General features: G+C 46.6%; 1 protein-coding gene across 1 annotated transcript in view; it reads right to left on the bottom strand.

Moving 5' to 3' along the window:
* Nucleotides 1–9,133: 9,133 nt before the first annotated feature.
* Prkca (protein kinase C alpha) overlaps nt 9,134–24,877 on the bottom strand; it is a 391,920-nt gene continuing 376,176 nt past the window's right edge. The window contains exon 17 of the mRNA XM_041636098.1: nt 9,134–15,430. Within this exon, the coding sequence (XP_041492032.1) occupies nt 15,266–15,430 (165 nt within the window). The 3' untranslated portion in view covers nt 9,134–15,265. The remainder of the gene's footprint in view (nt 15,431–24,877) is intronic.

Below are 24,877 nucleotides of genomic sequence, written 5' to 3'. Positions count from 1 at the left end.
TCTGTGAGAGACCCTGTCTCAAACAAGCAAGGTGGACAACCCTGAGGAGGAATGACATCCAAGGTTATCCTCTGGTTTCCACATGCATGCACACGCCTGTGCAGTGGCATACATAAACCCAAACCCCATACACACCTCCACACCCATCCCAATACACACACAAAATGAATGGATTAATGAGTGATCTAATGAATAAATGAATATAAGCTCAAGTGAGTGACTGCGAAGGCCAGCTGAACCCCAGCTCTGCAGCTGGTTGAGCTCAATCCTAACAGCCTGGGAGAATGAAGTTCCACCACCCAATGCTTTGTGTGCCTCCCATCCCCCCTTGCAAAAGTCTCCTAAAGTAGAACAGCTGTGTGTAAGCACATTTTTAAAGACTATTGTTTCAGAGTGCCAAATTGCCCTCCAAAGTTATTGCACCAATTTCTGTTCCCACCCACAGGGTAGGCGAGGGCTGGCTTCCCCAACTCCTGCCAAAATTGGGTTTTAATCTTTAAAACAGGCTTTTAACTTTTACTAAGTTGACAGATAAAACATGACATCTCATTGTTCTTTTTCCTCCAGGAATTCGAAATTCTTTTCTTGGACCGAGGTGGACCGTGTCATTGGCTACTTTTCCAGACACTGGCCTGAAAATCCCTGTCGGTCCCCTTCATAAAATTTCATTTTTATATTTGCCTAGTAGCTGATGCAGATCACTACCGACAGGCCAGGGGAGACAGGCCACGGAACTGATTGCTTTAGAAAGAAGGAAAGAAGGAACAAAACTACTCCAATCTGCCAGCTGCTTTTCTGCGGTACAGTATGGACTGTCTTCTCTGTCTCAGGGAGGTGGAGGCAGGAGGATCAGGAGTTGAAGGGCCGTAGAGTTTGATGCCAGCCTGTGTCACGTGAGACCCTATCTCAAAAAGAAACAAAACAAAATAAAACAAAAAAATACTTCAAAATGCCTCTAAAAGCAAAATTTTGATATTGACAATGTCTCTTTGATGCAATAAAATCTTTCTTTTGGAATTCAGTGCTAGGAAAGGTCGTCTTCCCCAGAGGCGAAAAGGTTCCTGGAACAAGAACCACGTGACTGACCATCACGACTCCCACTTTATTTGGGTTCTAGGAAACGCACAGATAACTTTAAGCTCAGTGACAGGGATTTTATTGATTCTTGTGGAAAATATACGTTTTTATTCTCTTCGGGACTAATGGTCTATTTCTATTTAATTATTTGCTCTGCGTGTTTTACTTCAAGCGGCTTCAAATCCTGCAGAAAGAAGCCAAAGGCCTCTTGACTACAAGCTGTGACAGCCATTGCGCCCCTTTGTAGCCGGGTCCTGTGCACTGTACAGGGTACACACAAACATTTGCGGAATGAAGAGATGAGTGGATTGACTCTTGACGATGACCAGGTGGCAAGCCATGTAGAAACAGTACGACATTAAAACAAAACAAAAAACCCCGCTGGTTTTTCAGTTGATCCTGAGGCAAGATAATGTCACTACAGAAAACAAGGTTTCACACCAGGCACAGTGCTGGAGCCTATAATTCCAGCACTCGGGAGGATTGGGAGTTCAAGTCCAGCCTCAGCTACAAGTTTGAAACCAGCTTAGGTTTCGTGAGACCCTGTCTCAAATAAACAAACCACAATAAACCATAAACAAATACCGATAGTTTTTAAAAAGCTCATTCAATTATGTTTCTGGGATCCAGCTGAGGAAATGACACAAAAGTATATAAAAAAAAATTTGGACCAAAGGTGCCCCCCAACTGAATTAACTGTTCGAAGTCATAAAAAAACGGAAGTCTCTGAAATTTTAATGATAGCAGACTTAATTACAAGGGTTGTTAATTTGTACAACGAAAGTAGTAGTCACTTGTAGTAATAAGGGCGGCGGGGCTGCATCCCCAGCACCCCGGCTGCCTGCTCGGCTAGCTTTTGCCCCGAAATAATTACACGGACACTGTATTCTTTTAAACACTGCTTGGCCCTTTAGCTCTAGCACTTACAGGCTAATTCTCACATCTCGATCAACCCATCTCTAATAATCTGTGAGAACCGGTCTTACCGGGAAGATTCTAGCCTAGTCCATCCTGGGTCGGAGCTTCATGGCGTGTGTCTGCCCAGGAGCGGGGCATGGCGTCTCTCTCTGAGGCGTCTGCTCCCGAGAGGAGAGCTGTGGAGTCTGAGCTCACTTCCTCTTCCTCCCAGCGTTCTGTTCTGTTTACTCCTTCCACCTATCTTCTAACCAATAAAATGGGCCAAGGCAGTTCCTTTATTAGCCAATGACCTTCCTCCATCAGTCGCTGAAGATACTCAGTGAAGATCCGGATGTGGGGACACATGCCTGTAATTTTCAGGAGCTGTCAGCCTGAGGTAAGGCGATTTTTGGAATTCAAAGTCAATGTGATAGTTACCTGTTTGAGGCTGCGATAAAAGCATTGTATATGCCATGACCAAAGGCAACTTGAAGAGAAAAATCTATTTTGACTTATTGTCCCAGAGGGCTGGGATGAGTGTGCATCATGGTGGGTGGGTGGAGGCATGGTGGCAAGGGACAGGCTTGGCGGCAGGGGCAGGAAAGAGGCATGGTGACAAGGTACAGGCTTGGCGGCAGGGGCAGGAAAGAGGCATGGTGACAAGGGACAGGCTTGGCGGCAGGGGCAGGAAAGAGGCATGGTGACAAGGGACAGGCTTGGCGGCAGGGGCAGGAAAGAGGCATGGTGACAAGGGACAGGCTTGGCGGCAGGGGCAGGAAAGTGGGCAATTACAACTTTAACCAAGAGCACTAAGCAGGGTGAGGGCTGGAAGTGGGGTGAAGCCCGCCCCAGTGGCATCCTTCCTTCAGCAAGGCTCCCCTCCCCAAACAGCACCACGCACGGACACCAAGGGTTCAAATAACTGACTTTACTGAGGACATTTCTCATTCAAACCCTCACAGCTAGCCTGGGCTCCAAAGGGACTTTCTGGCCAGGCTGGGCTATGCAGCAAGACTTTGTTTCAACAAACCAATCAACCAGTATCGAGTTCTTAATGACTTGAGAAAAGTATGCAATATTATATATTCGTGGTAATATACATACACGGAAAAGCAGGGGAGGCACTTGGCTTCCCACTGTGACCCCACAGGGTAAAATAATATGCAAGAAGAAAAGAAACAAACTCAGATGTCATCATGTTCTCTTTAGGTTCTGTGATGATGAATGAAATGTATTATTTTTGTCTTGATTTTTCCATATTTTTAAAGATTTCACAACAATGATACTAAATTTTTATTTTGTGCATATGAGTGTGTTTACCTGCATGGATGTTTGTGTACATGTGTGCAGAGGCCACAGAGACCAGCAGAGCCCCTGGACCTGGAGTTACATACAGTTACATACAGAGAACCATATGCGTGCTAGGAATTGAGACTGAGTCCTCAGCCAGAGAAGCCAGTGCTCCAGCCCCCTTTTCAAGATTTTTAACCATCACTATGTAGGATAACAGTAGGGCATTTATAATTAAAAGTAAAAAGGGAAAATATAGAAACCAACAGGGAGACTCATGGAGGTATGTCTGAGGACAAGAACGTCACCGCTGCCCTTTCATGAAGAGTTGGGGCCAGTCATCTCGGATTGGCTGCCCAAACTCCCACCCTGAAGAAACTGTGAGACAGGCACACGCCTTTAATCCTAGCACTTGGGAGGCAGATCTCTGTGAGTTCAAGGCCAGCCTGGTCTACAGAGAGAGAGAGTTCCAGGAAGGCTCCAAAGCTACAGAGAAACCCTGTCTCAAAAAATCAAAACACAAACAAACAAACCCCCCAACCAAAAAAACTCCAAAAAGCTAAAACAAACCAAAACAAAAAGCAAAAAATTGTGCGACAGCAAATATTTAAGTTGTCAAGTGGCAGAATAATTAGTTACACAGCAACTCACCACTAAAATATACAGTAACTAGCAACGTGGTGTGCTAGGATATAGTGTGTTATGATCTGTGTGTGCACGCAAGTAAACCTTGAAATGGTTCATCTGTCAAATAGCAGAATTCATTGTTCTTTAGGTCCTGAATACATTTTAAAGTATATATAACTAACATACATATGTCACGTGCTCTTAACGACTAGATCATCTCTCCAGGCCCCATTCCAGGCCCCATTCCAGGCCCCATTCCCAAACTTTTGATGCCCATTACACACACGCTCTCAACTTCTGATGAGGTGACATCCCTGTGGAGCCATCAAAGATTTAAAATAGAAGTTAAAAATGCATTAAATCCAGCTAGGAAAGACCAGGAATATTGTCAAAGTCAAGAAGAGCTATGCCTAGTTTGCTTCTGACAGTGCTTTCCCTCCAAGACACCTAAACTGGAAATTTTAATAGACTTTTTGGCCTCCTCTCTCTCTGTTCATGTGTTTCTGGGTGTGTACAATGTTTAATGTAGGGGCCAGGGAGATGGCTGAGTTGGTACAGTGTTTGCCATGCAAGCATGATGACCTTAGTTTGTATTCCCAGAATTCACATAAAGAGGCTGGGCACAGGGGCACAGGTGCCAATAAACTCGGCACTAGGGAGGCAGAAGCATGAGGATCCCTGCGGCTCTCTGGCCAACTACTCAAACTGGATTGATGGGCTCCAGGTTCGGTGAGAGATGCTGTCTCAAAACAAGCAAGCAAGCAAACAAACAAACAAGTCAGACAGCAATAGAGGAAGATGCCTGGTGTTGAGCTCTAGCCTTGCTGTACATGCTGTCTTACTTGTGCATGCAACACACACACACACACACACACACACACACACAATTAACAGCTGTGAGCCCCACTGGCATTTAATACTTCTCTGCTAGCACAGAAAGACGTGATGACAAAATATGATGGGCTGGTTACCTGCTTGACAGTACTGTCTTCAAGGCAATGGGGTTTCATTTTCCTTCTTTGTATTAGTTCTAGAAATCAAGGTGTTATTTTTGTTAAATCCTAAAATAGTAAAAGCATCCCTACAGTGTTCTGTTGCAGTCAAGTCCCACTGTTCCTTCCTGGGCTGCTCATCATGATAGACAGTGGGCATCTTGTTCTGCTGGAGTCCCCTATCCATTAGGCCATGCTCCCCTCCAACAGCTTTCGACTCCTAGGAGAGGAGCCTCAATTCAAGGCTGCAGGGGAGGCTGAGCCCCAGGCCAGGCAGCCATTCCTGTAGCTCATTTTCTCTCTCCTGGGTCTCTCTGGGCAAGAGGCAGGCAGGTGTGGGCGGCTGTGAAATACCTGCCGGGTTCTAAGAACGGTGATGCTATTTTTCTCTCTGTTCCCTGGCATAGTGCTAAAGGGAGGAGGGGGGGGGGGATAAAACTGGGAGAAAGAAGGTGAAGTTGGGGGGATGAACTGGTGGAAACAGCTGCAGAGGGGGCATTTAGTCTCATGATCCGATCAGCCAAGAACTTTCCCCCACGGTGCAAGTGATGAAGAGCAAGATGCAGGAAGATCTATTTGCATCTCTGTCCTGTTGCAGCATCTTCTACAGCAGCTGAGGCTGGGAAGAGCAGGCATGGATGGTACTCAGCTTGTACCCAGCTTACTGATGCCTCTTAGTGCCTGCGCCTTGATTTTCCCATCCTTAAGGTGTAAATTGTAGCCTCTACCGTATGGAGCTATCACAAGCTCTCCTCATCTGTCAAGTTCTCCCACGAGGGCCACAAGGAGTGAATGAGGTCATTATGTCTAGATCCTATAACAGGTGCTAGATGGACATCAGCCCTTTCTCTCCCTCCCATTGGCTAGTTTCTGCTTGCACCAACCCCTCTCCAGCCCCTCCTTCATCAGACCACAGCTTCTTGGCTTTCCCCTCCAGGAAGCACCGGGCATGGCTCACATCTCCTCACTTATAGTGGACTCGGGGCATCTGTTGTTTGCTCCCCTGGGTATTGGTATTCAATATCTCTGAACATATAAGATGGCCAAGGTCACTACTAAGGTCTACCTGAGGTGACTGTCACTGTGGGCTTCAAATAAATGTCAACAAAGGAGCTGTAGAAGTGTCTCACACCTTTACGATGGCTCACCCCTGCGCCTGCAACTGTGTATGTGTGCACACACTCGTGTCTGTCACCTACTTCAGACTTCTGTTTCTTTAGCACGCTCACCTGTCTGTCTATCGAGTCCTTGGACCTGCCTCGAGTCCTTTGATTTCGGCAGATTCCATTTTCTCTTTTCATGATTAGAACAGAACAGGCTTGCCTGTGATATATTTATTGAGTTATCTTAAAAGAAAAGAATCTCGGGATATTCGATTTTGCTGCCTTAGAGCCCAAAGTACTTCTTGCACACACCCAGCAGGCAGTATCCTGCTCCCTGTGATGCTCACTCTTGGGGCAGGGTGTGAAAACACATAGCCTTTGCTGTGTGCATGGTATCATGTTGGCTGAACCATGATTTTTTACACCAATCCCCATAAGCACACAATAGGTTAGAAAGAAACCTCCGGTGTTCACTGATTGCCCAAGGGGAAATCACACACAGCCACTGCCTCGAGACTCTAGGCTCAAGGACAGAAACAGAACTTGGGTTGCTAAGGCATCCGGTTCTGGAATTTTTCATATTTAAGCCATGCCCTTGTATCTATTTTGCATCCTTAGTGTGCAAACACCTCCAGGGCAAGAAACATGGCCTTGCAATGGTTCCTCTAGTACCTTGGAATATCACAGCCTTTTTGGGGTCTCCCCCCCCGAGACAGAGCTTCTCTGTAGTTTGGGGCCTGTCTTGTAACAAGCTCTTGTAGACCAGGCTGACTTTGAACTCACAGAGATCCACTAGCCTCTGCCTCCTGAGTGATGGGATTAAAGGCACACACCAGCAAAGTGTGGCCTTGGAGTCTTTTATGCAGTCACTCATTAGATAAATATTCCTTTGGGTCTCTACTATATGCAAACACTGCTTTATTTGCTGGGGTCCAGCAGTGAATGTGACAAGTATGTTGGCCTCTCAGTACATTCTGAAAGGAAAGAGCCTTACACACATGCACACAGCAGGTCAGCAGCTTGTGTGTGCACACAGTAGGTCAGCATCTTGTGCACGCACACAGCAGGTCAACATCTTGTGTATGCACACACACACACAGAGGCCTGGGAACAGCCTCAGGTGTTGTCCCTCATGAACTGTCTGCTTGTTTTTCTGAGACAAAGGTCTTTTATTGGCTTAAGGGGTGGCTATTTGGCTAGGCTGGGTGGCCATGGGTCCTGCCTCCGTCTCCCCAGTGCTGGGATCATAAGCACACACCATCGTGCCCAGCTTTTTAAACATGGGTTCTGGGGATCGAGCACAGGTCCTTAATGCTTGTGAAACACACACTTTACTGAGCTATTTCCCCAGCCCTCAGATCAGCGTTTCTGAGCTTACCTTACCAACTCTTGGCTCAGGATCCCAAGTGTAGGTTATACCGACAGTCTGTGGATGGGGGTGATGGGAAGCTGCCAGAGGGCTTCCAACGGGAAGGGCCTGCCTCAACAGGTCCTTTGGGCTGCTGTGCAGGGACAGTTGTGAGAGATCAGGGGAGATCCCAGGGAAGGTGAACAGGATAGGGACAATTTTCGATGGAGTGAAGTAGGAGGATTTGGGAGATATTTTAGGCTAGGCCTTTTATCAGCAGGACCACTGAAATTTGGGGTGTGGCAATGCTTTGCAATGGGAACTGTCCTGTATATTGTGTGAAATTTGGCAGCATCGCCACCCTGTACCCAGTTAATTCAGCAGCATACTTTCTGGCTATGTCATCCCAAAAAACTCTCTAGATGCCCCAGGGGCAAACCAGACACCCCCTCCCCTGCTGAAAATCCTGACTGAGTGGCCCCATCAATAATGCCCACTGACAGACTGGTCGTCAGTGGGCAGAGGTAGGGACGGGAGAGGAGCTAGTTTTTGAGTTTCTATTCTGGTGACACCTGACACTCCATATCTACTTCTGTAGGGATGTGTGGACAAGCCATAATTGACCTTGTCTGTACCTCTGAAGCCAACACAGGGGTTAACCTGGGTGGACTGACTCGGGCCCTTCTGGCCACTGGCTGTGCCTGAGGATGTTGCTTTAGGCAGGATGGCCCTGGGTGTGAACATAGTGTTCTGGGCTTTTCCCCAGAACTTCATCCCCGGGCCCTTTCCATGGCAGCTGCAAGACCCTGGACATCAGGAGGTCTGGGGAGTTCAGCATCTTAGGGATAGAACGCTGACCTGATGGTGGCACATATGAATGCAGAGAACATTAAAATGAGCAGGCGTGGGCTAGGCATTGCAGGCCTGGGGATGGGAAGGAAGTGGGGTACAGTGGGACTAAGCTATGAATGAGGTGAGAGAGACCTCTCAGAGGAAGATGGCATGAAGGGGTGAGCAAGACACACTGTCAACATCAGTCCTTGGTGTCGGTCCTTGGCTTTCAGGGGTTGGGGCAGAGCTCAGTTGGTGTGCACAGGGCATCGGTTGGTTTCATTCCCAGCACTGCAATTGGATGTGGTGGTTTGCTTGTAGGATGGTGGAGAGGCAGGAGGATCAGGAATGTAGGATCATCCTCAAACTGTAAAGACTTTGAGGACAACCTGGACTATGTGAGATCGGGGGTGGGGAGAGAAGAGAAAGAGAGAGAGAGAGAGAGAGAGAGAGAGAGAGAGAGACAGACAGCCATGGCATGAATGGGGAGGTGAGAAGATACCTTTTAGGTGTCAGTTTTCTCCTTCCAACATGGGAGTCCTGAGGATTGAACTCAGGTCCTTAGGTTGGGTGGCAAGTGCCTTTACCCACTGAACCAACTCACTGGCCGGGCACACAGCATTTCGATTTTTAAAAATATGTTTATTTATTTATTCATTTGTTTATTTGTATGTGAGTAGATGGGCAAGTGGGTGTGTTATCACACAGGTCTGCTCCGAAGTTAGAAGACGCCCAAGCCATCGGTGCTGGCTTTGTGGGATACCCTGCCTGCCGTGTGTGCTGGAATCTGAACCCCAGGCTCCATGACTATAGCAAGTGCCCATAACTGCTGGGCCATCTCTCCAGTCCCAAAAGCCATTTTACGATTCTTTTAAAAAGGTGGCTTTAATAGCAGGCCAGGCCTGGAGCAGGTGAAAGATGAGAAAGTGTCCTGCAGGATGCATCTGGCGGCGGCGGCGACGCCATTCAGTGAGGCCATTATGGGATGCAAATGACAGCCGCTCACTCAGCAGTGATCAGTATCTTTATTCATACACACTTGTTTCCGAACTACAATGAATGCATCTAACAAAGCGAATCATGCGAACGCAGATTAGAGGTTACACAAATCCAAGAGAGCTATGCAGTAATTTACATATCCTTCTCACCTGCCAGGCAACCCAGTGAGCAGTGGTACAGCCCCTACACTCATCAGTACCGGCCTATTCAGGCCCCAAACCGCGACCTGCACTCCTTCCTCCAAACCAATGTGGGGTTTTGCATGGCGTTTCTCAATGAGAGATTTAAACATGGTGTGCCCTTCATAAAACAAAACAGAAATTGTATAGGAAACGCAACTTCCAATGCTTCTGATCGCCTATAAAAGATAATCTGGAAAACCTTCACAGTCAGGAAGGCTGATTCTTAGAAACCCTTAGGCTCAAAATAGTAACCACCTTCGCGGATAATGTTTAATAGTCTACTAAACCTCCCAAAGAGAGAGTCACATTTTTTCCAGGCAAAAGAGTAACAAAAATCTACAAACATTGATCACAGAATAGCCTTTAGAAGAAGCAGGAGACAAAAGACACAGTTGTTTAATCTGAAAGCGCAAAGCCGCCTTTTGTCGTATTTTAGAAAAAAAGGGGTTCTTACAAAGTGGGGTGGGTAGCTATTTTCTGAAAAGTAGGGTTCTGTCTACTCACACACAGGGAAATGAAAACAGAAGCCCTGGGCACATTCCATGCTGCCTCTTACTTCTTGGGATAGGAAGTTTAAACTGCCCAATGGGCAAAATCCTTACAGGGCATCTCTCAATTTTTATCAAATGTGAGAGACTCAGGGATCAGAAGCAACTGGAGACAGAGCCAAAGGAACACCCCGTTCTTGCTCACCAACTCTTAGAAAGCAAGGAGAGGGGTCCCCAAGATTCCCAGGAAATGCTCTCCTAGGGCTGTGTCAGGAAGGGGGGCTATGAGGCCGTCTTCCCTACAGTTTAAAGATACCTAAAGCTTAGGCAGCCGTCTTTAGTGTCTACTAAAGAGAGAGTACCATCCTGCAGCCATTCCAATGTGGACTCCAGACCTCACTGGCGCGGGTAAATGCTGCAGTGGGATTGTGGGTCAAGGGTGTGCTATCCAACTCCGGTTAAGTCTTCCTATAGGCTCCATGGAATTGGAATTTTATGAAATTTTTATTAGTTTTATTTTAAAAAACTCATTTTAAAAGAATTGAGTTATTAAAGTTCTCTATAAAAAAGTACAAATAGCCCAGGATATCCAGGTCTTCTACTAGAGTTAATAAGTTAACTTCTTGTCTTGGGTTAAAAAAAAAGTCTTTGGAAGTTGTGGGCTTCCGGGGAGGGTCACAGTAAGGCTGTTGAATGACTTCGTGTGTCCAGCGTGTTTACTGACTGACATCTGACCGCATGAGGGGCACAGAAAGCTGAACCATATATGCGTCTAACCATTGAGTCTTGATGCTGTAGTGTCACTAGGACAACAGGGGAGATACCACTTCTAGAACACTACACCTGTGCATACCTCAAGCACCCTTTTCCTGGGTTTCTGGATTATTCTAATGTCAGAAAGAAACAGCTTTCTCTAGATTTGCTGCACTGCCCAAATGAGGCATGGCCGGAGGGTTGGCTGTCCAGCATATTTTGTTAACAGCGGTTCAAGGAAAACGAGTTTTCAGACCTGTTTCCTAACGCCAAGTTTGTGTGGAGCCTCTGCTGACTACAGTCCCCTACCTCCTGGGGTCAGCATGCATCTCCTGAGCAGCGTGTGCTCAGTCATGCGCAGGGAGGAGGCAGGCACCTCCAGCCTTCTGGGGCTGTAAACAAACAGGAAACAGTAGGTGATGTCGTAAGACCAAGGTGAGAAAATGACTGTCAGGTGGTGTCGCCCTGCCGAGGCCTTCAGAACCATGTGACTCTCACTTCTTCCCCTCTCTTCCGTTTTGAGAAAACAAAGTCCTGCACAAACCTTCTTATTTTTCCTGCTAAGCAGAAGCTGACAGGACACAGTTTGTTGTGTGTATGTTATTTTTTAAACGTCTGCACCTAGTCTCAGCTGCCCACAATTATCAGCTGGAAAGAGGCGGAGCTGAGTGGCTTCCAGGGTCTGTTGGCTGGCCTGACTCCGCCCAGAGCAAAGGACTTCTCACAGCTGAGTCTGAGAGGGGAACAGACTGTCCCTGACAAAAACCATACACATATGAAGACCAACAAAGGGTCATTTCTGTTTGCGACAATGCCCCCCATTGGAAAGCCCATGCAGGCACCTCCCATGTCTTTCTGGATGAATTCAAGCCCTGCTCTTCCCCAGTGGTGCTGACGTTAGCCTCCTCTTTGCGACACATTAAAGGGTGGCTCTTTGGGGCCTGGCAAGCCACCACACTGCTAAGAACTGTAGTTCCTGTAGGTCCTTTCATGTGACCACCTCAGGCTGAGTTTGGCCTCCTGAGTTCCTCAAATTACTAATAAAAAGACCAACTAATGAAAAGACTCAAACTAGGCCACAGAGATAAGAGGCTGATTCGTGAGGACAGTCATTTTAGTTCCTGGGGCTTCTCATTCACCTCCTGGATTATCTCCTGCCTGGAGGTGGGCCTCGTATTACCTTCCCAGGGCTGTACCTGGCAGCACACTCCAGCTTTTCCCATTCACCCTAAGTGCTAGGGAACCTGAGATGCCGTGCCAAAAGCAGAGCTAGCCCACTGGCCTGTGGTGGAAGAGGGAGATCTGCCACAGAGCAATGGCCACCTTCCAGGGGAATATAATACAAAACAATTTCGATGGATTTTCTGGGTCACAGCTAGATGGTCCTGTGGAGAATCAGATTGTGCCAGATTCTGTCCACAGGACTTACCAATGCAGGCAGAGTCTGAGGGCAGGTGCTTCTGAAAGAGTCCCCCCAGGGGCTAAACCCTTCAGGGCACCCTCCTGACTCCAGATGCCAATATGGTTGGTGGCTTCAGTTCAAATGGCAGCCTTGTCCCGGGAGCCCCACTTCACACAAGGCTTGTCGAGTGGGACAGTGATGTAGAGCTTTATCACTTGATCCTACCTAACAGCTGCTAATGGCTATCCACATGAGTTAGCTTTGCAGCAATAACTGTCTCGGGCTGCCCAGATCTTTAAAGTATTAGCCTTTATCTAAATTTAACACTCAGCGGTGTATAAAATAGACTTCCTTGAACAGCTATCATTTCTCCGGGTTGTCCGCCAGTGTGCTGTTCCTTAGGCAAAAGGCCGGCTCTGTGGCTCTGCTATTGGGGGATTTTCCTCCCTCTTGACAACGCTGTTTCACAGTCTCTAAGCATACAAGCCACCCAAGGGATTGTAACGTGCTTTCTAGAGAAGCCAAATCACTTGGAGCTGGATGTTGGCTGTTCACGGGAAAACTCAAGCCTGCTATTTGCTTAAGACAAACAGGCAGCTTGGCACCTTTGGATGGATTGTCTACGACCTTTGTGTCTCTTCTCTGTGGCTTCCCTCACCTTGAGAGGTTCACTGGCAATCAGCCCCACTGTTTCACCTGGTAAAGAACAATCCCTTCATTCCAAGGCTCGTAAGCCAGTTCCTTTACCGTTAGACCAAGCCGAGTGTCTTTGATAAATGTGGTCGCCGAGACTATGAGCTTGATTTCTAAGACAATACATGAGTCCCTTTTTGAGTTCTGAAGTTCAGAACTCATGAAATATTGCAGAAGAAACTGCTCTTTTCTGGTCTGGCTCATTCCCTGCTTCATATCGCCTTGTGATTAGGGGTTTTCAGAACAGCCTATGTTCCTTATCCCAGTCCTGGTTGTTTGCGTGTATGTGACTGTCAGCCCGACAGGTGGGGAATGACACAGGGGAGAGCTTAGCTGGGAGATGCTTCCAGGAGAGACGCCTTCTAGAAGGACAGGTGGGAACTCTGCAGAAGCCTGCTTCTTCTAAACACTGTGTTATCGGGAAGGTGCTTGGCCAAAGAAGTGCTCTTCAAAGACTGGAATGTTCTAGCAATAGCTTTAAGACAGCGCGTGCCTCTGGAAAGGGCCTGTTGGGAACAGCTTCAGGGATGGTTATATGTAGGCATGGGGATAAAGCTTGTCTCTTGGAGTTTGTGTGTGCTGGAGTACACACTGGTTCATTCTGGGGCAAAGACTATGTACTTTTGCTTGTGTCCATATGAACATACAGAAAGGAATTCTCCCACCCTTCCACCCCTAGAGTACCCAAGAGACATAGGCTGAAAAGAGTAAGACAGACAGACAGACAGACACACACACACACACACACACACACATACACACATGGAGTTCAGCCTAGGTGCTGTATCAATGCCACACGTATACAAACATATCAGGTACACTGGAATTAAATGTTTCCAGCTGCCTCCAAGAGGAAGTGTGTGGGAGGAACCCGAACAGAGGATGCCATGAAGATGTTAACTGAGTCCCATCTCAAAAATAATTCCCACAAACAAAACCGGGGTTTGCAGGTAGAATCAAATATATATATACACATATATACATATATATAGTAAAAGCCTAGTTAAATGTGTAAAGTAGCCATTCATATTTAAAATTACATCTACATTAAAAAATTAATATTTCTGATAGAGTGCCAGTGTGTGGGGGAGCAGGTAAGAGGGAGCAACAACAGCAATGAGTAAAGCTAACACTTAATCTTAAAGCATACTGGAAACATGAGCCTTCACAAATATAGCACAATCGTGTCTTATAAAAATTATCGTAATACTCTTTATACTTGATACAATTATATCAATAATATAGATTAACTTGCTATTAAGGTTTATTATAAACATGCAAAATCCATTGCATGATGCACTCACAAAACATATTAAAATCCTTCTAGCAAGAAAAACATCTTTGAGCTGATATGAGCATAAAGTATCTTGATCCTACAGCTCCAGGTGTGTCATTCAGTAGGAACTGGAAAGGGGAACCCAAACTCTATTGTTTTCATCTCTACGTGGATATTAGGGCTAGAGAAACGAGGAAAATGCATCAAGAGGGGCTGATGCTACTCAATACTTTGATTAAATTACTATACATTGTACTTTCATAAACGACACTGCAGCTTATTAAATAAATAGTACAAAAAGGGGTGGGGTCATACACGTCAGCTTCTGAGGAAGGGCACCCACGAAGGTAGTAAAATATTATCATGTGTGTGGGGTTGGCTAACAACACTCGTGAGTAGTGGCATGACAATCACCGATGGCACCCTGGACTGAGGAATCATCTCCCAGAGATTAAAATGAACATACGCATGGTTTATCCTTGATCTGAAATGATTTCACATGCTTCTTTAGCAATGTCCTTAGATGATTTGGCCTCTTAAAAAGAATGAGTCATCAAGATAGTTACCAACCAAGTAGAGCAACCCAGATGATAGATTCAATGAATATTCCTCTGAAGTTTTCTTCCGTTCTTAAACTGCTGCACTACGGTTGCGCTGTGACGTTTGGGGACGGTGATTAGGTTCATTCTGCCCTCTCAGGTTCTAGGGACTGTTTCCACTGAAGCAGAGAACAGAAGCAATGGGGTCTTGGAAGTTCTACACCCCCAACTTCTCTTTGCTTACTCTTTGGGCTTCCTGTTCTTTCCTTCCAAAGACATCTTGGGTCGAGATGCTTCCAGCCCTTCAGCTGGAGCACATTCACTTTACTACCTCTGGTTGAGGGATCCTGATGAAGAAAATCCAAAGATGGAGGGGATGGAGAATCTATCAGATCATACCAAAAAGGGGAAGGGGTACAAATCTTTTTGTTTCTAGGAAGAATTAACTTAGAGCCAGATGTGCTTCCGTATAATTAAGCTGGACTCTGTACATATGTCATCATCCACTAAGATAATGTTCTTGGTTGTAAAAGAGAAGAGGAGAGAGAGAGAGAGAGAGAGAGAGAGAGAGAGAGAGAAAGAGAAAGAGAGAGAGAGAGCGCGCGCCTGAAAAGTTGATCACTTACAGACTAATGTCCTTAGAATTTTCAGGCCTCTGTGTGGAATAACAAACAAGGCCATAGCCTTAAATTTTTAGGGTTAAGGAACATTTCCCACTGCTGGGGAGGCTGGGGGATGGGGAGGCATTTGATCTCTGGTTTGTGGATTTCATACTGCGCTTTGCAAGATCGGGTGCACAAACTGGGGGTTGACATATGAGAACCCTTCAAAATCAGACTGGTCTATGTTAGCGATGACCAGTTGATCTGGCGGTGTTAAGACGGGCTGCCCTCGTGTGAAGAACTTGTCAAAGTTTTCTGCTCCTTTGCCGCACTGTGGAGAAAAAAAAAAAAGAGGTCAGAAAATGCACAATCCAGGGGTAGTGTTCTGAGTGCATTTGGAGGGAAAGGGCGTGCCCAGGGAAATTGGGCCTGGCAGAGCAGAAGACTCTGGGAGGCCTTGCAGGCCTTCTGGAAACAGAAGCTAGGCACAGCAAACAACAGAGCGTTACTGGATTGTAAATCTTCACATATTCTTAGAATCAAAACTCTAAATAGAAACACACTGTTGGTTACAACATAGCAAGATGACAGCCTCTCTTAACTTCAACATTACCTTGCTGAGCAAGCATGAGCTATTAGCATGAACGGTGCACACACAGGGCCATCAGTCATAGCTCCATGTTGAAAAGACCATGATATTGGTTGTGCCTGTAAGTGCCCTTGAATTGACAGGGTTAAGTTACTGTCCCACATCTGCTTCTTTGTACTAATATTCATAATCAGACAGAAGCTGTGTATCTTTGCCATATGACCGGGATGTTTTAGAAACTCCAACCCTCAGAGTAATCTTAAAGCAGTATGGGATAGGTACAGTTACAATGGTAGGAGTTAAGTTCTTACACCCAGCAAGAATTCTGCCCATCTGGATAGGGCGGCCCAGTGGCAGGCAGGTCAACATGGAGCTCATTCACAGCGTGGTCTCAGGGTGGGAGGAGGTGAGCACTTTACCAGAGAGGTGCAGTAAAGCCTTTGGTCTGTCTTGAATACCATCCTCCTCCAGGATCCACCAAGACACTCTTTGCAAATGGAGGCTTCTGGCATAGCTCCCCTGTGAGGGTCTAACTAGACAGCTGCTGAAGCAGTACTGCACCAGAGTCTTACTCAACTCAGAGTCAGTTATACGACTTAGAGTTACATAAGACCCACTGCCCGATGCACTTGCAAAACTTAAACTCCTTCTAGGAATGTAGGGAATGAGTAGCCTCACTCTTCCAGATACCTAGAAAGGTTAAGGCATGCCAAGGTCTCTGGGACTTCCAAGAAGAGTCGGGAGTTTCACCAATGCTACAAACACGGATTCTTATGCTGCAAACCATTGCTCTTTGACCTGCTGGCAGCACTTATTTTGAGTCGGCATAGGCTTTAACCTAATGAGGCATTGCTGGATCTCCAGCAGAGGGCAGGTCTAGGTAATCTGCGAGGTGGAATCTACCCAAGTCTCTCTTTTGTGGAGTAGGGAGAGGAACTGTATCTCCCCCTCATGCTGTTAAAAAGGTTTATTGTCAAGTTTCACATAGAACCTAGTACTTGGTCAGAGTTCAGCACACATTTTTATTATTATTATTTAAACTAAGATCTGTTAGCCTCAGGGGCTGTATTTTCTCACTTCTTTTATCTTCTAGATGGGTTTTCTAGGAAATCTCATTTCATTATGATTTTCCTACTTTCTTTTCAGCAAATAAAACACACTGCTAAGTGTCTAAGGAGGTAGAAAGCATGTCTTAAGTTTAAAGCAAGGTCTTCAAAAACAACAGCGTTCCTTTCCGGTATTATTTTCACACTGCAGCCATGGGGCGGCAATGTGCGGAGGGCACGTGTGGTAAGGGCAGAGGTCTGTATGGTCATGTTGGATGGGGGCGGGGCTTAAGTCCCTCTGTGTAGTCCATACAGGCAATGAAACACTCTCATCATCAGTCTTCCTTCCATATATGGGGCGACAAAGCTTTGGCTTTCAAAGTTTTTATTCCCATGATGCTTTTCTTTGCAAGAACCCAAAGCACTTCAAAGCCAAGGTAAGCAGAGGCACAGCCTGCAATCACATCACCCCACATGCAGGGAACATCCTGGACCACTGCAAAGGGCTCTTCAGGAAGCAGCTGAGTAGATATTGTTCCTTCTCAGGAACTGACCAGGAGTCTGCATTTGATCCGTAAATCAGACAAATAACAGAAAGCAGCTTCCACTGAGGTATCATGTTCAACATTCAGCTCTACTGCAATGATGTTGACTGCTAAAGAAACAGTTGGCCTTTTGGAAAGACATGGCTCTTTAACAATGGAATCAGTTTTTTAATTGTCATATAACTTGGACAAGGATGCCATTGCCAACTATTAGTTAGAAAGGGACACTGCTAAATGCCCCAAAATGAAGGACTTCCTCCCACCCCCAAAGACTTATTGGCTCAAAATGTCAGCAGGGAAGCTGTTATGAAACACTGTTGTCTGTATATCTAGACTGTAATGAGAGGGCCTGTGGCTGGTGGGAAGGGGCAGACAAGGAAATTGGGCAGCAGCAGTCATGTGTGGGAGTGGAGCATGCAAAAGTTGCAGAAGCCCACAGAAAAAGCCATGGAAGCGAGTGGTACCACCCTGTGAAGGTTGGCTTTGAGAAAAACTCCCTTCCGAATCCAGTGGATGGGTACCCACTGCCTGGAAGAATACAAGTGTGTTACTGTTGATGCTTTCAGGGGGTGGGCAAGAGTACCCTCAAGAAGATATCATCTGTACTTTTTCTGATACCGACTATACAAAGAAGAGCAAGGAGGAAAGAAAAAAGAGAGGATATGACTCCCTGCAAGGCAGAACAAGGCTGGCCAAGGCAATGTTCCCTTTGCCTCCCTGTCTGGTATGACATTTATGCATTTGTTCTATGAGAAGATTGTATGATGTGCGTCTTTATTGAATACTGCCTTTATGATGCTCACAAATTAGTTTTAAGTGGGAAGTTTCTTAGCACCATGGGTTTATTGCCAGAGGAGGGAAAACAAACCCAAAAACTAAAAGGAGAGGTCTCAAAATGTACAAAGGGGAGCTACACAAACATCAACACTGAGAGAGACAGGGAAGGAAGAAGACATCCAATCCTACAACCAGTGTTCCAGAGAAAGTTATAGCTACGGCGCCTAGGTGCTCATGAAACCAAGTAATGTCATAAGTGGGATGAAAATGCTCCTTTGATGAAGCCTTGTGCCATCTGTATTGAAGACTGTGGAGCCAAGGGGACAGCCTGGAGCCCCAACCAATCCGGTCACTGATCTGTGATCATACTGAATGACCACGTGACTGCTAGTCTCAAAACTGCTCAGCACCATAGACACCTTCTTCTTCTCTCACTTTAACGCTCCTGGGAATTTTCCCCGGCTCAAAGAAAGAAAGGGAGAGAAATCACATTTTAGCAAATTAAGGCTTTTCTTAATCTGACTCAGTTTAGGTGAAGACCAGAGGCAAGGGCAGGCTGAGGACGAAGAATAAAAATTGAATCACTCAAGTTCAGACACATCAATCATGACACAGACAAAACAAAAAATCCCCAAACAAACAAACAAACACCAGAGCCCTTTGGCTGCTTGGGCAGGAAATAATACATTTAAGAATCCAGTGCCCGCTGCCTGTGATCCAACCTTGAGATCATCAGCTCGATGGGTACAGAGCTTCAGGTGCCACCTTGGAGTTGAGTAGGGAGTAAGAGAAAAATGGGGGCACCAGTGAGATCTGTGGATAAGCAAGGGAATGAGTGGTGGGAGGAACTAGCATGATTGAAGATGCTCTCCCGACATTTATCAGGCATGAAGTCGGGACATTATTACCACAGCCATTTGAGGGGCAGCCTCCACAGCAGCTACAGCAACAGGCAAGTTTGGGTTGTTTGTGACCTCTGAGTTCTGGTCCACTAGACCCGCACAGCGACTAAATCAGCTTACGAACAGTGCCTCTGGAGTGAGGAAGCATGGCACACACCTCCAGGGCCACCAACAGCTTTCACCAGTGGAAACCTTTGCCAGCAAGGTGGCATGGAACAAACTCAGCAGAGAAACGGTCAGCAGGAAGCAGTCCAGACCTGACTGGGCTGGTGTGTGAACCCAGGCAGGTCCCTCCATCTCCTTGAGAATAGTTGGTGTCTGGCCCCCCCATTGGGCAGTGCCGACACTCTTGAGGAGAGACAGCAGAGAGAGGACTGGGCCAGAGACCAAGAGGCCCAGGCTTTAGGAATCTCATCTCCTTTTGAAGGTAAAATGGGGATGTGACTGCCCACCTTCCAAGGCTGCGGTGCGGGCTGAAGGACTTAGCATATGTGAAGCCTTTCTATGTGATGAGACATACGGAGAGAAGAAACAAATGTGTAGCAACAGCCCTGCATGCTAATTGATACTATCTGAAGGATGAATGAGGCTATTAACAATCTGCCTTCTATCTCTTCATTAGGGAACTGACCTCTTCGTCATTTTGATACCTCTACCCATGATGATTAGTTTTATTCATTGGCTAGTCCCAATCTAGAACCACCTTGGAAGGCAGTCTCAATGAGGGACTGCCTAGATCAGGTTGTCCCGTAGACAAGCCTGGGAGGGATTGTCTAGATTACACTGAGGAAGCCCTGCCTCCTGAGGGTGACACCATTCCCTAAGCCAGGGATCCTGACTACGCAGGAGTGGGAGGAGCAAGGCGAATGCAACCCCGCAGGCATCCATTCTTTCTCTTCTCCTCACCATGGATGTGACTAGCGAGCTTGAGTTATTGTCACCCTGGTTTGCCAAAAAACAATGAGCTGACATGAAGTCTTCCTCTCCTAAGTTGCTCTTGTCAGGGCATTTTATCATGACAGAAGAGAAACCACCACCTGTCTAGTAAATTTACCAATCAATAAAGTGACCCCGAGAGAAAGCAGGCATAATAAAGATGTTCTGGAGCACAGAGTGATGCAGGCTCAAGGGGGAAGCCAGGCTGCAAAGTTCTGTACCCACACCCTGGGTGGCAAGCAGCCTTCCAAACCCTTTTGTTCTGTGAAAGGGCAGAGGGAGAGGAATGAGCTGTGCTGCAGGGCATGGCTTCCAGCCTGCGAGTCTTACCCTTGAGAAGCACTGAACAAGTGCAATACATGTGCTGGTCTGAGCTCTATGGTGTCTCAGTAATGTTGACTATAACTCCATGGTTGCTGGCACAGGAGCATGCGTGAGTGGTTACAGAATAAATAATGACGCTAGGAAGCAGAACCACACAGATCCCAGGGGTAGGCCGAGTTCAGAACAAACAAATCATAAAGGTAGCTGCAAAAGCATAGAAATCAAAGGAAACGCAGGAATCTGGGGAGGGCCTCTTACAGTTGCTAGATATGGCGGGGTATCCTTGGCATCAGGAGAATGCTTGCCTGTCCTGCAGTCTCTGCTCTGGGGGAGACTACAGCATTGTGCAGGGCAGTGTGAGCATTTGGGAAGCTATTGCCCTGCCTCGGCAGAGCTCCTCACACTTCTTCGTGTGAGTTAAACAGCCGATGGCAGACACGAGCTGGTGTAATCTGCTCTATGCTCCCTGGGTGGTAAGGTCAAGTGTCCAGAAGGCCCTGGGACGGATCTCTGCCCACTGCTCTGCCCCTTTCCACGAAGATCAGCATGCTCAGGGAAGGTCTTGATGCAGGAGGAGGGCAAGCAGTGGCACGCGCGGGGTTAATGGTTAAACAGTGCGGTTAGTCTGCTCAGTCACTCAAGGCTCTGGAAGTGTGCTCACCGAAGGCCTGGATGCCCACTGAAGCCAGTGCATTTTGGCAGAGAAAGTCTGGAGAATAAGAACGGACAGAGGAGAGGATTTGGAGATGTCGAGAATCAGGAATGGCCGTGTGAAGAATGCCACGAACCCACGAACCTCTGCGGTACATTGCTATGTGAAAGACGTGAGATGCCAAATGCCATACTGGGTCCTTTATGTACGGGTTTACACATACATAGAACTTTCTGGAAGGTTACAGAAAAGATCATGAATTGTGGGACTAGAAGTTAGGGAGGGGGAGAGACCATCTTCCCTTTTATAGTTTTTACTGCTTGGCTGATCATTTGGCCACAGACGGATAGTATTTTAATGGTAAAAATTACCTGAAGGAGATTGAGATGTCCTCTACTTCTGGCCAACATTCCTGGGGGGAGGGCTAGAGAAGGGCTTTGGTTTTTTTTGGACTTCATTAGACATAGTCAGCTCACCTCCTTGGGACATTGTCTTGGGCAGAAGCTGTTTGGAGGGAGTCTCGTTTTATGGATGGGTTTCCTGACAGACATAAGTTCACATAAGTGAGGGCTTTAGTTAAGTATGACGGGACACACCTTTAATGCCAGCACTCAGGAGGCAAAGGCAGGTAGATCTTTGAGTTCAAGGAGGCCAGCCTAATCTATACAGTGAGTTCCAGAATAGCCATGGCTGCATAGAGAAACCCTTTATCAAAAGACAAACCAAAAAAACCCAAAAAACAAAAAAAAACCCCACCCAAAAAACAAAACTGAGAGCATTCTGTATGTACAGTGTCCTTAACCGCTGAAACTCTAAGACTTATATTTGTTATTATTAAAAAGGTTTCATTTCTCCCAAGCAGAAAAATATTTGGGAAAGCAATTACTAAAGACTAGGAGAAAGTGCTTGCTTCTAATCACCAGTGAAAGATGCTGACAGCGAGTGATTTAAAGGCTTAACCCAAACCCCAATGCACCACGATGTGATTTCTTCTGTCTCCAGGGATGGTTAGTGTTTTTAAGTTGTCAGCAAAGCCTGTTGAGCCCCGAGAATCTCAATTTTAATTAGCTTCCCTGTTACTAGCTCAACGGAAAGGCCAGGAAAAAGAACCAGCCTGCCACTCAAGAGGGCTGATTAGATGAGCCCGAGACATTATTTCAGTTAGACAGTCACTACAGACTTCCGCCTTCACCTGAGTAGCTGCTGTTCCAAATAAGCAACTTTGCAGACTCGTTATTAAAAGAACACCGTGCCATGAGATGTTCTCAAGTTTAGAAAATAACACAGGGTCATTATGTTTCAAGAAGCATAATACCTATAACTTAATCTCAAGTGGTTCGGGAAAACACACACATACGCGCACTGTGTATGTGTGTGTGCGTGTGTCGGTTCAAAGAAGAAATTGAAAAAAGAACAGAGCAAGCATGGTCAAATGCTAACATCTAGAGAATCTGGACAATGGGATGGTAGAGATTCTTTTATTATCTCCCATCCCACCCCCCACTTTTTTCCTTGCAGAGCTGGGATTGAACCTGAGGCCTTACGCATTCCAGGCAAGTGCTGTACCCCTGAGCCACACCCCTAGCCTTTGACTCTTTTGAGACAGGATCTCACTATGTAGTTCAGGGTGTCTTCCAGTTCATGATCCCACTACCTCTACCTCCTAACTACTGGATTTACTGGAGAGCTGCCACCATGCCCAGTTTCCCAACTCTTTCACAGGGCTGAGAAATTCTTTCAAACAAAACAAAACAAAACAAAAAAAAAGCCAAAAACCTGCCAACCCCAAACCATCACCATATTCTTTAAATAAGCTAATGACGTCATGCAAGGGGCCCATCATCTTGTAAGCATGCCCGTCGCTGGCTCCTTCCCTGATGGTGGGGTGGGGATTCATGATTGTGCCTGCCGATCGGGTGACACCTATGCCTCTGCTTGCTGTTCTTACTGTCTTTGACTCTTGCCTCAAGGATGACAACGCTCTGGTGAAAGTTATTCTAGTTTTTTCTACTTCCTTTTGATAAAGTCACTACAATAACTTCCCAAGGAAGGCTGCCTCATAAGAGACTGGTCCATTTAAAAAATGCTTCTATTACCTGTGGATTCAGGGATATTTAGTTCTTGGTGTTGACTTCACAGGTTAACATCCTTCCTCTTAATGTCCCTTCTAGTACAGTGGCTATTTTTGGCTTGTCTGGGAGCAGCTACTGTGCCTTCTTGTGCCAATGGATAGAATTCAAAAGAGGAAAAGAATCGATTAACTCTGTGCTTTCTCTGTGTCTGGGGAAACAGAAAGATGTGGCTCAAGGCCATGTCATTTGCATGACCAGTACATGGGGAGACCAGCCCTGCAGTCAGAGTGGCTGCTTAGGACCTTCACTTCTTAGGCCAAGCAGAAAAAGGGGGCTGTCCTTCCCTGGGTGAGAGTCAGGGGCCAAGCAGGCTGGCTATATTGCTCCTTGTGTGGTACCTCCTCGCCTGCTCGAAGCCACAGGAGAGCAGGAGCATTTGTTTCTACTTTAACTGAAGAGGGACCTTTCTCAGAGGTGACATGTCTTCCAAAAAGAGCACCTCTTTCACGGAAATGTCTGAATATGGACAGATTTTCTTTTAATGACTTCAGTTGGCTGTGGGGAGCATCACGGCTGAAGTTGACTGTATGTGCTTCCTTGAGCAGCTCACTGGTACCAGGCTGGATGGCATTTTTCTCATAAGGATAAGGGGACAGTTGTCTAGTGGCTTCATTTCTGGATCTGCACAGCACCCCTGTCTGGTTTTACCTTTGCTTTAAGGCAAATTAGCATAGGAAAGCCTCTACCCAGTCTAGGGACAATCTTGACTTCACAGTGGCACATAGAAGCCTCTGGGGGATAGACATGGCTCTGTTGAGGACTGAGCCTTCTCTTCCCTCATTGCTGAGACTCTAGTCCCCATGTGTGGTGCCCACCACTCTTGTCTCTTTGCACTCCTATACACATGACCTTCATAGTAGGCAGGGTAGGAAGCACTGTGGCTCTTGAGTTTAATGTCAGTGGGAGATGGAAGGTTCTGTATTGAACTTCCCAATGGGTTCTACACCATAAGGGTCTTTGGCTGTGACACCTCACATTTTGTATGATGGTTTGATCTAAAGGTTAATTTAAATTGTTATTCAAGTGATAAAAAGAGGTAAAAAGACTGAACCCCAAGGGAACCCTGATTCTTCTCAGTAAGTTCCATGTCTGCCCTGCTGTGTAATGTCTCTCCCCTCCTAGTGTGTGTGGGGGTTATCAGTAATTCTGGAATCATTTTTCCTCAGAGGTTTTTAAAGTAGTAGAGAGTAGAAAACAAAGAACAAAAACCACAACAAAACACCTAATAGACTCCTGAATCCACACGCACAGATGAGCTGTCCTGCAGCCGCCAGCCAACGTGAGCACGTCAAGTCCCACAGCTGGCACACGACAACAAGCCGGGGCTAATTCCAGGCAGCCGGAGCAAGTACAAATGGGAGAACAGCTAATGACTCTTAATCCTGCAATTCTCAGGGAAATGGAATCATCAGTGCTTGTTAGAAACCCTCCAGGAAGCCTCCACCAAGACGCCCTCGGAGCCAGGCTCACTGGGAGGACGTGGAAGGTTCTGGCAGTCATGCTGCCTGGGTGTTTACAGCAGTAACCGAGAGGCCTGTGCTGCTCGCCCCTCTTAGAACTAACTCCCTGTTAGAGAACATTCAGCTGCCTTTTTCCTGGATGCTCCGCTGAGTTTGCATGTAGCCATGGATCAGGGAAGTGTGTTTCATGGGGGAAGCTGGGAAGCCACATTCCAGAGTTGTGTCTGTCTGCAGCCCTTTCTCCCCGCAAACTATGCTAACCATACTGTGACTTTGACTAAGTTGCTTTCCTCTGTCCCATATGACCTTTCGACTACTGACCTGTTCTTGGTTGGGTAGTTCCACGCCAGCACTGTGCCATGAACAGAGTGACAACGTAGGGACCCTTGCATGCGCCTCCTCACTTGAGATTAGG

The sequence above is a fragment of the Microtus oregoni genome, unplaced genomic scaffold (assembly GCF_018167655.1).
Source record: "Microtus oregoni isolate MIOR12 unplaced genomic scaffold, Mior012 000048F_ref0000485, whole genome shotgun sequence".
NCBI lineage: Eukaryota > Metazoa > Chordata > Mammalia > Rodentia > Cricetidae > Microtus > Microtus oregoni.
Note: the sequence above shows the minus strand (reverse complement) of the source record. Positions and strands in the feature narration are given on the sequence as shown.